General features: G+C 43.4%; 1 protein-coding gene across 4 annotated transcripts in view; it reads left to right on the forward strand.

Annotated features, from left to right (window-relative positions):
- LOC119153349 (putative threonine dehydratase) overlaps positions 1–14,948 on the forward strand; it is a 34,342-nt gene extending 19,394 nt beyond the window's left edge. For all 4 annotated transcript variants that reach the window (XM_037399753.1, XM_037399752.1, XM_037399751.1 and 1 more), the window contains exons 6-11: positions 226–322; positions 1,238–1,313; positions 2,030–2,155; positions 3,365–3,532; positions 3,844–3,901; positions 11,767–14,948. In XM_037399753.1, coding sequence (XP_037255650.1) covers positions 226–322; positions 1,238–1,313; positions 2,030–2,155; positions 3,365–3,532; positions 3,844–3,901; positions 11,767–11,865 — 624 coding nt within the window. In that variant the 3' untranslated portion in view covers positions 11,866–14,948. The remainder of the gene's footprint in view (positions 1–225; positions 323–1,237; positions 1,314–2,029; positions 2,156–3,364; positions 3,533–3,843; positions 3,902–11,766) is intronic.
- Positions 14,949–16,234: the final 1,286 nt, after the last annotated feature.

Genomic DNA, 16,234 nt, shown 5'->3' on the forward strand with positions numbered 1-16,234 from the left:
TATTTTGAAATGAAGCTGTGTTCTGAAATAATTTCTTATGGGAAAAGTTTGGTCCTAAATAAGCCACAGCATAAATTTAGTGATAGCACAGTTATTACGCAGTTTGAAATTAATTGTTAATTTGGAGACGAAACATTATGTAGCTGCTTTTTTTTGTGTCTACTTTGGTGGTGACTTCTGTTATAACTGGATCAATAAAAAAGTGACAGCACTTGTCTTCCCCAGGGCGTCGAATCTGAAAGTTTCCCTGTATTGCAACAGTCCTTGAAGGCTGGCCACCCTATTGAAGACCAGGCTTGCAGTAATCATCACTTTTATGGAGGTAAGAAAATGCATTCTTCTTTTGGAGGTAAAGGTTGTAACTGACTTCTTCAACTGCATTATTTTCTCATTAATTCAGTTCAAATATATTTTAAAGGAAATCTCTGAAGAGTCAGAATTTAATTCAAGCTGTAAGAGCAACTTCTGCCACATTTCCACCACCACCACCCTGGGGTACAATACTATTTCCAGTGCACGTGAAGTGTTCAGGTGAATACTTAGAAATATGAGAAAAATGAGAATTAGAAATAATAAATAGAAATACGACCATTGTGCTCACAAGCAGCATCCTAACGAATGAAAATCAATGGGAAAGCTCTCGTGTAAAAGACTAGTTTGTGAAAAGGCAGGAAAATACAGTACTTAAATATTTAGACTCACAAAACTGTTTTCAGAACAATAGTGTTTATAAATGATGTAGTTGTTTCCACATCATTTGCTCAAAAACCCTCAACTGTTAAGCAATCTAAGAATATCCTGTTTACCTGGTGCTCGACGCTCTGGAAGCTTTGTCTTAAATGGGAGTTTAACGAACAAAACACTTCTTAACTTTCCGTATGCTCTGCCTGCCTCTACTCCTTCGCTAGCTGTCCTGCTGTAGCTAACAAGGTACTTCTTGCCTTCAGCCCTTGTTCGAACAGTGAAAAGCGTGGGGCTGCAGGGTCACTCTTGCAGTGCGACTATGCCAGTGAAGAATTGTCATCTTCTTCAAGGGGTCCAAAATGGCAAAATCTTCCTGTGAGATTTGGTCTTGGTCACCAAACACATTTTTGTCATGTAAAAAAATCAAGCAACTGAAGAGCAAAAAACAGCAGTGTGCTGTGCTCATTAAGGGCAAGAAACAGGCAGGGCTCTAAAAAATGTTGAACTTGTCTAAAGCAGCCAGCTTCATATTTTTGCCTTTTGAAATCTGCAGATGTGAGCGGACTCTGCTTTGGCAGCAATTCTTTGCAGCTGACTGGGAAACTTGTGGATAAAGTTGTTGCTGTGAGGTAGGTGAAGAAAAACACTGAAACGAATAGTACTGGGTGAGCATTGCTGTGTATGGAAAACGTGCTGCGCCACCAGGCTATGGTGGTCCTTCACATACAGTGGAGAGCAGGTTGGCAGGAGCTTTCATCATGCACGCTTTGTGAGAGCGTGGCGGTGGTGGGGTGCCTTTCCTTCCAAGAGGGGCACTAAAGACGCTGAACCCAATCCCACATATCACAGAATCATCGAATATCTCAGGCTGGAAGAGATCCATAAAGGATCATCGAGTCCCGCTGCCTGCTCCTCGCAGGACTACCCAAAACTAAATCATATGACTAAAAGCGTTTCCCAGACTGACCCCTTTGGCCAAAACTTCACCTGGGGCTAGTACCTTGTCATGCTCCGGGTGTAAAATTTGTCCTTGTGTTCTACAACACTTGAAGGTAGCCTTTGGCAAAAAAAAATAAAATTAGATCTTCACAGGAGGGGCAAGTTGGATGAACATACTTACCACTAGGGTTTAGCTAGCACAGTGGTTCTAGTGAAAAATGCCATCCTGCCTTTCAGTTAGTAACAAGAGAGGTGTGTGTTCACCCCCAGCAGCACAGCTTTCGGTAGCACCACCCTGGGGTCGTGTGGGCCTGGCACGATGGAAGGAAACCAGTTATCCATAAATGTATTGTCTTCTGCTTTTGGTAGCTCTTCTGGGTTTTTGGCACAAGTCTTTTGCTTTCAGGGAGGAGGACATCCTCATTTCAATGCTGAGATTGCTGGAGTACGAGCGAGCCACGGTTGATGCGGAAGGGGCCATTGGACTTGCAGCGCTGGTTGCGGGGAAGCTGCCTGAGTTGAAGGGTAAAAGGTACGGTAGCTATGGCAGACAGGGAACTGTGGCCAAAACACGGGGTTGAGTGCCTTGGTTCCAGGAGATGAAGAGAAGCTACTTCTTTTAGGAGTGACAAGGCAATTCCTGCCCCTGTGCTGGCAGTGGGCTTATCTGCGGCATCGACTTCAGGCTGCAGAGACCACTCACCAGTCGGAAGACCATGTTGAACAAGACAGACCTCAGCCTGGAGAGCTGACAAATCTTGCCTTTTCCTGTGTTCTCAGACGGCTGGGGGAAAGGCGGTTACACGCAGCTCCATGAGGCATGGTCGCATCGGCCAGGAGCGCATCCTGCTCTTAGCAGCCTGCTGCCTTCTCTCGTTCCGCCTGTGGAAGTCAGCCCAGTCTGTGGTGGGACAGGAGCTGGGCTGTATTCTGTGATCGCTCAGTGGCACCTGCCTCCCGGCCCCGAGAACTGCCCCAGTAGTCAATGGGATTACCCTGTGCTTAGCCTTAAATGTGTGGCTAAGTGCCTTCTTGCATCTGGGCTTGAGCACTCAGTACTTAAGCGGATTGAGCCTTGGCGCAGGACCTAGTCCAGAATGTATTTAAACATACAGGCACTGAGGACAAAATCAAATTTCCAAGCTCAGCGTTGTATGCTAACACAGTGCTGAGGCAGTTCTTCAGAAGAGGCTGACAGAGTACGCACAGAGCTGCAACAAATTTCAGTTCGGTACAACTAAAATAAAAGGGGAAAATGCAATGGTTTGGATTAAAGAGGCCAGGTTTGACTCTGCAGAGCGAGATTATCATGGGCTAAGCGTGTGGCGCTTCACTTGATCTTCAAACATTTCTGCACCCATTTTGCAGGCTTGAGATGGAGTTAATTAATAGTTAACTGTTAAGAGGCTGAGCCTCAGAACTTCCAGGGAAAATGATGTCACGTTTTTAAAGTTTGAAACAGACGTAGAATTCTCCAGCTAATTATCTCTAACAAAACTCAGATCTCCAGGAAATGCAAAATGAAAATGAAGTTTTAGACCAACTAACGCAGCCAGCTTCCAGGCCCCCGCTGCCTGCCCACAGCTGATACGGAGAGCGGGGGCCGCTCTGACATGTGCAGTACTTATCGATCAAAGGGCTAGCGGGTCTTCAGCCGATATTGAATACAGGGTCTGCGATTTATGGTTCCTTTGCATACACAAGAGCTAATCAAAAATCCGATTTTTCTCTCTGTTTTCAGAGTGGCAGTTGTTATATGCAGCGGAAACTTGGAATTACACCTGCTGCAACAGTGCATAGCTCGTGCCCTGACCCTCGATAACAGAGTGTGCAGATTTTCCCTTGTGCTTTCTGACTGCCCAGGAGACATTTCAAAGCTACTGGAGATTTTGGCTCGGGAAGATGCAAGGTAGATGTAATAGTAGGGAAATCTAATCACAGAATAGCAAAAAGATTATTAAAGATTTGGACAAGCTTCCAAATGTTCTCTGAAGGCATGTCTGTAAGTAATTAATTAATCAAAGGGGATTTTCTTGTTATATTTCAGAAAAACTTTGTATTTCACTGATTTCTGTTCCAATGCAAAAGCACCTTTGCAGCATAGGGTAAGCGTCTAACACAGAAAGCAGCAAAGATAGTTACTGTCCAAACACTTACAGAAACTGTTTTACAATGACAAACGATTGTTGGGATCTCTAATTTATCCCTTACTTGATCTAGGGTTTTGGATATCAAACAAGAACGCACGTTTGCGACGTCTGAGCTCTTCACTACCGAGGTAAGATGAGATGTAATTTCAGTTTCTCTAGCAGTACTGGCCTCCCCTAGTTTATTCTGTTTTCCTACATCTTTATACGACGATGTTGAAGAAGCTTGCATAGTGACTTGGGGAGCAGTGTGATAGATAATTTCTTCTGCGTTATATAGCACTTTGCTTCACTAAACACTTGGTAGGCATATAAATAACACAGGACCTGTTTTACCTGCTATTGCGACACTGTGGGTGAAATACTCTAGCTGTTACCATTGCAAACCTTCCTTGCCTGTGTGGTGGAGTGCCGGAGGTGGTGAGTAACCTGCAGCATCCGTCCAGAACTTGAAGAGCCAGCTGTGTAGGCTGGCTGTAATCATCTGAGATCGATTTGCCTTAAAGCGATGTGGAGAACACCCTTACTCTTAAGGAATCCTCATTTTTACTAGGGCTGCAGTTTTGTACCTTGTCCACCAAGAGCACAGAGCAAAAATCGTTATTCCTTTGTTATTTGATACAGTAACAGAGAGGAGGTGTTCTCAGGTAATAGCATCACTTAAAAGGATCGTTTGTCTCCTGGTATATCCCGTATTTCAACTGGTTTGGCAAAGGTGTGGTTCCACTGATTTCGTGCTACTGCTGTTCGAGCCCAACCTGACTTAGTTTGTGAAATCATAGGTGGAAGTCACATTAGGGATCTTTGCTAAACAGGCTTATAACTGGGATCTGGTGATGCTATTGAGCAAGCAAGGTCTTTGATTTTGGCATTTAAATCTAATTTCCCACCTGCATGCAAAAACCTGCTTGGTATTTTCACCTGTGGATATAAAGAAATGGTTAAAGATGACTATAGCAAAGGACTACGATGAAGTTCGTGAACGTGTTTCAGAACATGATTATTAGCGGTTTTCTGAAGTGTCTAGGACTAGAACTATATTGTTCCACAATGTGCCATAACGATAGGCCAGCTGACTGGTTTGGGTAACTTGAAGGTAACGTGATGCTGCAGGGGGTAGACAAGTCCCTCTGATTCAGTGACTAACTTGTGACTCTGAAAGTTGAAGGCTAGATTTGACAAAGCCTGTAACTCTTCTCATGTTGTAATTTTTTTTAATGTTACTAAGTAAATGAAACAAAATCCACTGTCTTCATTTTTGATTGAGAATGTTAAAACAATTTTCCAGTGCTCTTGCAACCTCTCCCAATGAGGGAATTTTATCAGAATCTGCAGTAAATACAGTCCCTGAACGAGAAAGTGCCACGCGCGCTTGTCTGCACTTGAAACACAATGTATTCACACTGACTGCCCGCTTCAGGAATCTGACCGTGTTATTCAGGAATTCGTGTCCCTGAATAATTTAATTGGATGCTGGATTTGCATGATGGCTTTTAATCAGTCTGGGAGAGGCTATCGGATAATTAGATGTGAAGTGCGAAGTATTATTCCAGATTTATAGACCGCGGTGGCTTTGAGGGCAGCTCTGCCTGGTGACACCTAGTGAATCATGAAGTTTTTCTTTGAAAACTGAAACAAGGGTAATCAAAAAGGGTAAAACATTGAATTTACCTTTAAGCATCAAAATGGATTTGCTTTAACCAGATATAGAAAAATGTACATTTTTTCATAGTAAGGCTAATACACATTGGGGAGATTTTGCTTTTTTCTTTGTTGTTAGGAAGAGCTGAAGCCCTGTGTCAGCAAAGCATTCTGAGCGTTTGCTACTAAGCAGACCTGCAAAGGACTTTGTATCATTTTCATCAGTGTAAATCACAGCACGTTAAGCATGCATTTAGATCTGGATCAAGTACCAAAATTATCAAGTGTGTGGAGCTGGTGGTTATATAAGAAAGGTGTTACAGCTATACCCACTCCACTCTAACTTCAGCACATACTTTTGACTGTGGATATAGACGAAGCGTCTGACAGCACAGGGCAGTAAGTGTAGTGGCTCACTTAATACACTAAATCAGTCCTGTCAGGATTGTCATCTCAGTATTTAATTGGCCTTTTAGATTCACTCCTTAATTTCCAAAGGAGAGAAACTTGTTTTCTAGTCATTGCTTATCAGGAAAATAGAGCTTTTTATTTATCCCCTCCACTCCCCGTCTAGTGAAATGCCTTACTGGGTTAGTGTTTATTCATCTGGTGCATGCTTGGAACACTGTGGGAAGATCCTTGCTGGTAGTCTGATTTCATAGAGTAGTATGGACTTTCTAAAATGAAGCTTTATGTTCAAACTACACTTCTTGAAACATAACTTTTGGAACATTTTACTGGCAAAAATAAGAGGGTTTTGGGTTGTTTTTTTTTAATAAAAAAATGGATTCTGGCTACATTTGATTCAGCTGATTGTTACTGAAGTGCCTTGTGCAGTGGGATCAGCTGGTCACATTCTTTGGAAACAATATGGGAGCTTCTTTTGGATGCTGCCTGCTAATACCTCCAGTTTAGATTCTTCTTCCTTGTGACTCATGCTGGGTTTCTGTCTTGCAGAGAACCACGCCCTGATTCACTCTTACCTGAGCAGTTAGGGAATGGCTTCCAAAGTCCCGATATTGAAATAGATAACGCTTAGCAAATCGTACCGATAACCAGTCTGGTAGGCTTCACATTTTACAGCTATTGAAGCAGGTTAGATTACCAGGAATATCTAGACAGAAATAATGATCAGAGCTAAGGAAAAAATCATCTGACAAACTGGATCTAGAGATCTAGAGGATTGGCCAGTTCGTAGGAGGAGGCTGCAACTTACTGCTGTGAACTTTCCCTGTTCTCTATCAGTAATATCCCTCAGATTCCATGTGGGACAACTTATCGCTTAAATTACTTCCATCTGTAAACCTCTTTATAACCATTTAAATCCCTTTAATTTCATATTATCATTGACACAGAGAAGTCAATGAGAAAAATCAATAAATGGCTTAATAAGATAAGAACTATCTTTGCTCTGAAGCCATGCAAGGCTCTGCTATAGATCAGCAGCTTGCCTGCTTAATGGGTGTCTCGTATTTGGAATCGGGCAACTCAGCTGAAAAAAAAAATAATCTTTGAGCTCATCAGGTTTTAGAAAAGTCTTCTCCTCACCACTGAAACTGCAGCATAATCAGACTGGCAGGTACAGGAGGGTCCTGGAACAGAGCACTGAGGGGCTGCAGGGTGTTGAGGTGCTCCAGCAGCTTTGCAGGGAAGCCGCGGTGGTGGCAGCAGTCCCTCCGACCTTGGTCCTTTTTGATGTTATAGGCTGGGCTGGGCTGTTCACTTCAAACCTCTTGGGAGCTTAACTCTGCCGTGGTTTTAAATAGCTCAGAAAAGATCAACTGTAAAAAGAACATCCATCACATTACTTCTCCCTCTGACTGCGCAACAAAATCCTAACTCATTAATTGAATGTTGCTTTTTCTTTACGATAACGTTACATGTTGTCCCAGCGGTGCTGGGTTTCCTGCCTCACTTGGTGTGGTGTAGTACCTGTTTTTTCCATACAGTTTATCCACCTCAGGCCAGAGCTCATTGAATTATTTCAGTCTGCTCTGGTCAATTTGAGTAAATTCCTTTGGGCCAGCTTGCATTTTATGAAGGGCTGAGGGAGAGTATTTTGGATAGAGTTCCCGGTTGCCAACACATTCCATGTTGTTGTCCTGTGAAGAGAGCGCAGGGGAGCGCGCAGCTGTCCAGCTACGAGAAGGATGCTGTCATTGCCAAAGCATTTCCTGCGTGACCCTGGGCAAGGCACCGTTTCCGTGCTTCAGTTCCCCACCTGCCAAAAGGAGACACTTGCAAGTGGGAGGTTCAACAATACAATTCTTCTGAGGCCCTCCGAAAGAATGTGGTTATTTTCTTTAATGGCATTCCGCAGCAGACAGGCGGTACGGAATAGCCTGCCCCAGCTGTAGAAATAAGAACCTGACTCCAGGGAGGCTGGGAGCAGACCTGTTGGATTACCGTCTGACTTCTGAAATGTGACAGTAACTTGTTTGTGCTCATGCTCACCCACCTGAATGCCAGAATATGCCAAAAGATAAGGGCTGGGGTTGCACAACCAAGTGACAGCTGTGGCAGCTGTTATGCTCTTTCCCAAGCGTTGCATTGCATCGCCCCGACCTTGAGGGCTATCTGGCAGCTGATCCCCAAACCATGAAATGAAGTGCTGTTGCCAAATCATCCGTGATGTGCAGTAACCCACACTGGGTGTTTACAGAGTAATTCGGAAAATTACCCAGTTAATATATATATATTTTTAACAGAAACAAAAAGCCTTGCTTGCTTTATAGAACTGAAACAGCGTGTATAAATAAATCCAGTGGTTTTCATGCAAACAAACCTATGCTGTTGCTGAGTGTGGTGTATCGTGAATGTTAAGTTACGTGAATCCACCAAGACCAACAGCGCAGAAGAAGGTGATGATGAGTATGGTTTCTAGGATTAAAGTGGGATCCAAAGGTTCGGCGGATGAATCAGGGACATAAGGAATTGCAGTACCTGGTTACGATCTATCTTTACATGGAGCCTGGAGAAAGCACAAAAGACTGGGATCTTCTGATTGAGCCTCGCTGCTCACATTTCCTCTGCTCTCTAGTGTTGGCTCACCATGCCCACCCAACATCTTCATTTGCACACACACCCTACAGGTAGCAGGCATCAGGGAGTTGAGAAGCACTCTAAATGAATTTTTTAAATCTAGGAAAATACGGTCTAACAGGTTAAGCACCCACATGTGAGATTTGCAGTTAAAAGGGACAGAGGTGCCTGCTCTTTTGCCCAAATTATTCAGCACAGAACTCTGCAAATTTCTTCTTTTGTGAAGTTATGAACTTTCCTCTCTTTGAAATTGAATTAATCCTGTGAATATTTTAATTTGCGTATCTGGGTTTTGGTGTTGCCCTGAGTAATAACTTGTGATCAAGTTTTGCCTTTATTTTTTTCCAGCCTTCGTCTTGCTCCCTCAGTTATTTCTAGCTATTAAATAAAACCCACAAGAAACCAGCGTTCAGTGAAGGCTGTTCTCTCTTCCATTGCTTGAAGCCCTATTATAAAAAACCCCAACAGGCTAACTAAACCCTTAGTTTGGAATCAATCTTTAAATTACCTGCCACCAAGAGCAGAACTCTAAATGCAGTGACAGATCCATCTGGCTGGTTATTTTAACGGTCTTACAGGACCAGATAATTTCGTTATTATTTTTTAATCCAGCAAGGATGGAATATGCAGGAGAGAAATGCATAAAATGTACTGGGTGGTGGTGGTTGGTTTTTGTGGGGTTTTTTTGTTTGTTTTTAGATGCAGAGAAAATTCTACTGTGCAAACATGGTCCTGCAGTCCTTGAAGTTCTGCTCAGTCAAAAAGCCGATGTCTAGTACTGAGGGCTTATGGGTTTGAAACAAATTTCAAGTTTTCTCTAGTTGTCGTGAGTTATCTTGTCTGGAGTATGAGAAATACCAGGCAATAGGTTTCATAAATTCTTCTTAAATAAGACTAGTTTGGAGCCCTTAGTTCATCCGTGGCTGTGCAAGCTCCTGTAGCTGGTAGTACTGGGGTGACTGTTCATCCCAGATAGATGCCATCCTCATATACCTCCCCACGAATATGAGGGTTGCCCTGTTGGACACTCGTGTAACTTATACTTCCCAGGTGAAGCGAATGAGAGAGCAGAGTCTGTGAAAGTAAAATTGCAGTGTAAACGGGCGTAATCTGAGGAAGAAAGCAAATTCTTGCCGCCTTTGCTGTGTAGACCTGTAGCTGCTCTAAAGTACAGTGTGATTCCCTGTCTGCCCCTGCTGTAGGCAAATGTTCTCTGTTCCTCTATTTGGCAAGTGTGAAAAATCAGGAAAATTTCTGGAGTTTTTTATTATTACTGCTGGTTTTGTTGTTACTTTTTATAATCCACTGCAGCGTATTAATGGCTGTATCACGTGTTGGATGCTGCGCACGCCCAGAACAAAAAGACAGTATTCCTCCAAACTGTTTACAAGCTCTCTGGCTCCAGTCTATCCAAGTCTGTCTGGCTTCAATCACTAGCAGAAAGAAAAGGGCAGAGGGGAGGGGAGTGAGCTCTGTAAATCGAACCGCTTTCCCATGCTTGCTCCCAGGGCAGAGCAGCCGCGCGCTGCCAGACATGCAAAGCTGCAGCTGGCAAGTCCGGATGGGTTCCAAGTGCAGCACTTGATTTGCTCAGGACAAACAGGCGCGAGTGCAGTGGAAGGGCAGGAAAGCTGCTTTTCGTGCTTACGGACTCTGTGAGGGGTGGGTGTGCGCTCTTGAAGATATGGCTGCAAAGCTTTAGGGATTTTGTAGGAAGCAGGGAATGGATAATGGGTGTTTGGTCCCTAGATACCCTTTAGATACTTTTCCCAGTCTTTGTGTTCTCTCCTCTTCCCTCATTATTAATTGTCCTCTGTGACTGCCCTTCTCTTGAGACTAATTCCCATTTTTTCAGAGGAGGAAGAATTTAGCATCTAATTTGTGTTCCAAATAACTAAACATGAATAGACCTATGCTCAGGGTAAGAGGTGAAGAATTACAGAAACAGATCAGAAATGTGGCTTATTTCATGATGGATGTTTAAGAAGCTGTAGCCAGTTTTCTAATGAAGTGGGCTCACGGCTGTTCAGAATAACCTGGAGTTAGTGGTTTGTCTTCTCCTTCAGCAGTTTTGGTAAAGGTGTATTGTTAGTTTAAGCTCAGCCCTGTAAAAATATAAATTCACACCGTTCTTATTTAGAAATGTCCTCATAAACATATTTGAGTAGACACAATTATTTTTTTTTTGCCTTCCTGCAGCTCTGACAGGAGCATTACGCAGGGCGTCTGTCTCTAGTAGGCCACCGTAAGGTTACCACGGCCAGGTTTTTTTTCTGTTTTCTGTAGATTTGCCTGTTAAGATAAACTCTCTGTTGTTGCACCGTGACTCATCTTGGATCCTTTCCTCGCTAGATTTCCAGGTTTTTGTGAGGTCTTTTTTCCACATGGCACTTTAAATGCCAGCGTTAATTCCAGCAGGGTCAGCGGTGATTAAGTTTGTAGTCTAAAATCGCAAAGTATCACTTTCCTTCTGCACCTTCGTATTGGTGCCTCGCCTTTGGTAGTGCCCAGATTCTCGAATGATGCCGTAGAGATGTGAGTATGTAGAAAGAGGGATTAAAGAAGAATTGAAAAAAATGACATTGCAGTTATTGTCTTCAGTGGCTGCACGACAGGATTGTCAGTAATACTTGTGGAGGCAAGTGGAGAATAAAAACAAAACTATTAAGATCAGGTTTTCCTGGGTTTAGTTGGATTTAGTAGCAGAACCATAGCCAAGGACTAGAAGCAATGCAATGAGCAAACAAAAAAATCAGAATAAAACAAAAAGGTGTGGGAGGAGATGCAGCCCGCTAGGATACTGCAGAGATGGTAAAGGTCTGGGGGATAACTCCATGAGAGAGAAGAGGAGGAGAATATAAAAAATGTGAAGGATGTAGGTGTTGGAACAAACACTGCCCAGAAACATGGAAATGCGGTGCAGTAAGAGCCGGAGATTGCTGAGGTGGCAGCAGCGCCACGTACACACCCCAGGGAACGGGAAAGAGAAGCTGCTAGCGGGTGACTTCAGGGAGGCCGGCAGCAGACAAGTATTTTGCCCAGGAGCCAGCAGAGGATCAGCCTATCTTAAATTTTGAAGGCAATAAAGTAGGGCTGTTGGAAGGTTTTAAGACGGCACGGAAGGGTTGGAAGAGCCCCAGATGTCTGCAATGTCAGTTCTCTTACCTGTGTAGACAGGGGGTGCGAGGTCCAGAGTTTTTTACTGTTGAACTGATCGTTTTGCTTTTACGAGTGTGTTTTAGGATTGAGTTGGAAATGCCTTTGTCCAAGATTGCCGCCATGCCGTCAGGAACGATCCTAATTCTTTTCCCAGGTCACCTGCACGGTGGAGACCAGAGACAAGATCCACACAGCCCAGCTGCGGAACGCGCTTTTGGAACGCTACCCCACAGCTGCCTGGACCGAGCGGTGATGGGCATGGTGGCCCCGGTCCTCCAACAAGTATCTTACAGAGCCCTAATCTTGAAGCATTCAGAACAAATATTATCTTTCAAAGCTGAACAGTTAGCAAATAGTTTCAGGATATTTATTTCCTGCTCAAAAAGTAGTGAATGGCCTTGGGAATTTAGTTAAACTCAAAATTTCAGCTTAGCTAAGGGAAACTTTTAGTCTCTGCTGGTGTTGGAATTCATTAATTCATTATCGGCTGGTGGTCTGGATGTTGGCTAGTGCGTAGGATCCAATGGTGTTCAATAAATGAGCAGGGAGAAGGTGTTTTTCTTTACATCTGACTATAGACCTCTCAAAGGTCTTTTGATTGTGATCCTGCTAGTTAAAGATATGCAGCTTCTTGTGCTGGACTTTGCCATACTACTAGTATAGGAATTTTCCATTTCCAAGCCAGAAGCAGTTCTCCATTTGCTAAGTCTGCTTCAGGAGGTATGTACTTGTGTGTGGGTGTAGGTTTGAACACACTTTTGTTCTGATCTTTGCTATCATGTGAGGAAAAACTATGCTAATAAAATGTGATTAACATACAAAACCAAAACAACTTGGAAGATAAAAGCCAATATTGTATTCTTTTTTTTTTTTCCTCAAAGGGAAAATGATCCTATTTATAAAGTAAAGTTCCAGAATGTTGCAGCAATAAAAAAAATAAGGTATTCTGAGTATAATTAGACCTCACATGCAGAATACAATTGTAATCCTTCTCTCTGCTTTTGGAGACTCAGTACAAAAAGGAGCATATAAACTGGCTTGTGTTGCTTTTTATAAAGGGGTCTCTTCACCCATGCGAATTTTGTGATTAGCATTCTACTGATCATCTTAGTCTGCCTAAAACAGACTCTATCCACCTCGCCTGACAGATTAAGTACACTGTTAAGAGTGAAATACTTTTAAAGACCACATGTTAATAGCCAAAGGCAGTGCCGGGAGAAGAGGAAGCCTAAGTCTTAGGCACATGGCTAATGCAATTAACAAAGAACACGTTGACCCAGATACCATTTTCATCACTATGGGCAGAGATCCACTAATCAGGTAACAGAGGGGGATGGCAAGGAATGTAAGAGAAATTCAGGCCCACTGCCGAGTGTGCATACAACAGTCACTTTTTCGCTTGGGCAAAATTCAGTTTAAGGCCAGCTGCGACAGAGCTCCTATAGACCATTCCACATGGTTAAATTTAACCAGGATTGACCCAAATTTTTCTTGTAGGTATTTTAATGAGAGGTCTTAATCCTGCCTCTAGCATATCGAGTTGATAATTAAGTTATATTAAAATAAATATGATGTAGTTAGCAGTGCCCTAGAAAAGCTCAGCTGAACATCCAGCAAGGTCAGAGTGAGCATCTCCACGGGCTGCATGGGATCAAATCGTTCCAGTTCCCACAGGCAGAGCTGGGTGAGCTGTCGCTAGGTGTCCAGGAAAACCAGCTTTTACTATAGCTTTTTCAGGAGATGCTGCAATCTCATAGTGATGCTCCTTTATTGTCATGCTATGATTTATAAATTGAGCTTCCATCTTCAGTCCTCCTCTGCAGTTTGGAACGGTCTGCGGGGATGTTTCCTTCCCTGGTGCTGCAGTAGGACACTTTTGGCTCTAAAGCACCACCAGCAAGTCACATGTGCGAGAGGAGATACCCTGGGGCGGGCGAAAGCTGTCCGTAGGCTAGGAAGGGCATCATCCAGAGAGTTGGAGCAACCAAAACAGAGGGTTCCTAGGGACTAGAAAGAATGAACTGCATATCCAATCTTATGCAGATCTCACTTTTATTTTACTTACTACTTAGGGATATCCAGCTATATCTATAAATTAACCTGCACCTGCACCGTGGGACGAAGGCAGCAGCATTCTGGCTATCTCTGCAGTACTTTTTTCTGGGAAACAGTCTGTTCCTTCTTACTGTGTCTCATGAAGGAGCAGGAGTAGAGAAGAGACTCTCACATATGGTGGGCAAATCATAAAAGACCACTGACTTGCTGTGGTTTTGGAAGGACCATGTTGGTTTGCACGTGGAACTGAAAATTATTGATGCCCCAATGGTTAGTGTCTTTCCCTTCCTGCCATCCAGAATGATGGGTATAGGGCTTGGTCTCCAGAATGTGTCCTGTAAATCACAGCCTGGCAGGCACAGCTCCTTCCTTCGTGGTCAGAAGGGTTTAAGAAATCTGTATAGAAATAGGCGGTGATAGACCACGTACTGCGCATGTGCTGCTTCCACTGAAGCAAGCAATGAACCACATCATCAAAGAGCAGATCTGGGGATGTAAAAGCACTATGAATAAGGGTCTAATTATTCTCTCGTCTCTTTTGGTAAAACTCTCAGGAAATTATGAGGATGTCTCAGGTATCTAATGAGAAGAAAATGGGACTTTATAACCAAAGTTCTCAGTAGTGGCCAACAGCTTCTGCTGTCTGAGTCCCTGGTTTATCATCCTGCATGATCCCAGACTTAATTTTTTAGAAGCTCAGAGCATTTACAACTTCTTTTCTGATCAGTGGGAACTGCATTTAGCAGATCTTCACAGAACAGGGGCAAGAGAGGTAGCGGGCGGAGCAATCAAGAATCAATGCACTCAGAATCACTGTCTGATTTTGAAAATGTGTTTTGGGGAGGGAAAAAAGAAAAAGGAAAATAAAAAGGAAAGTGATGTCTAGAAGATACTTAAAATGTCAAACAGGATATACGCTGTTTGGTTTTATTTTTATTGTACTAAGTATAAACATAAATTGTAAATCACTCTTCAGTGGTAAACTCTTTACATGAGAATATAATGATACCAGAATTGATTTCCAGTCTATATTGCTGTTACGCGAGTCTGTTGGCTTTAAAGTTAAAGTTAAATACTTGCAAGGGGGAAAAAAATTATCAAAATTAAACATTTAAATGAATTTATGTAATTGGAAAGAATACCAAAATATCTGTGCTGCTAACGTTTCTGCGTTATGAAATGCAATAGGACTATGGCATTTCAAAGGCACAACAATTTTTAAATGCTTCACTTAATGAAGTATTTTTATATAAGGCATTCTTATGTACCTTAAAAAAAAAATCACTTTAATGATTATGTAAAAATGTCACAAATTGTTACATCAGCAAAATGTAAATCTAAGCATTGTATTTATTCAAAATATAATTAAAATTATGCTATGCCACCTCAGCAGTGAAAGATTTGTCATTCTCTCATATGGTACTAATAGCAGACTTGCATTAAGAATTCAGAGTTCATTATTTTTCCTTTCCCTGTCACAGACATTGACACGAGATCCGTGTCATTCTTGCACGGGAGCTCTGGGTGGCCAGGGGGTGGCCATGGCCAGGCAGGGTTGCAGCTCTGGCCCCGTGAGGATGGTGGGGACTGCCAGACCCCTCACCGGCCAGGCAGGGTGAGCGTCACTGCTCACCGGCTTGGAAGGAGATTCTGTTTCACATAGCGGGTCAGGTGCAAACGCTGCCTCGCGTGTGCCTGCCTGTGTCCTTGGGCAAGGTGCAGGGCCTGGGTGCGGAGGTGTCCTGGGCTGGGCTTGTGTGGGTGAGGGAGGGCCGCGATAAATGTGATGAATTGGATCCCAGAGGTGTTCGTCAGATATCATGACCTTTGGTAAACCCATCCTTCAATTTCAGGGTGCAGCAGCCCCCCTGCCAAAATGCCTGTTCTTGTCTCCAGTGGAAGAGGATGCTCTGACCTGGGTAATTCCACTAGAGTGAAGCTACTTGGCTGTGGGAGCAGCCCTGTGACCACATGGTTTGTCAGGCACACAGCACAACTTCTTCCAAGGACTGATGCAAACAAAGCATATCTTTAATTGAAACAAAACCTCTTTCCGCATTCATTCCTTAATTTCTTCCACCAGGTCCTGTTAGCTCTGGATTAACATCTAAAGCTCTGCCAGTACCCGCTTACACAGCATCAGGAGAAGCCCATCTCCCCACGCAGGTGGCACGTCCCCACGGGTGGCCCTGCCACCTACCCTGCTGCTTTCGGTAGGTTTAGGGGCGTGCGTTCCTTCTTCCCCTCCCAAAACACCGTCAGTGCGTTTGACGTGCTGTATCACACTTCTGTTAGCTGCAGACCTAGGCGTGGGGTTTAGTGATGGGAAAAGGGAATTGCAAGATGCTAGGGTCGGGCTGTAATTCCTGCCAGTCATTTATTTGATGGCCTTGGTTCTCCTGCCACCTTTGCTGTTCATTTAGCTGTAAGCAGCATGCCATGTATAGGATATTGAAGTTTGCAGAGTTTCGGTCAATTGCAAACTTCTGTTTTCATATGATCCTAACTTTTTGCTATGTGCCAACAGAGGGGGAATCCTTCTGAACATCATGCCTTCCTGAGCTGAT

Source organism: Falco rusticolus, chromosome 9, assembly GCF_015220075.1.
Source record: "Falco rusticolus isolate bFalRus1 chromosome 9, bFalRus1.pri, whole genome shotgun sequence".
Taxonomy (NCBI): domain Eukaryota; kingdom Metazoa; phylum Chordata; class Aves; order Falconiformes; family Falconidae; genus Falco; species Falco rusticolus.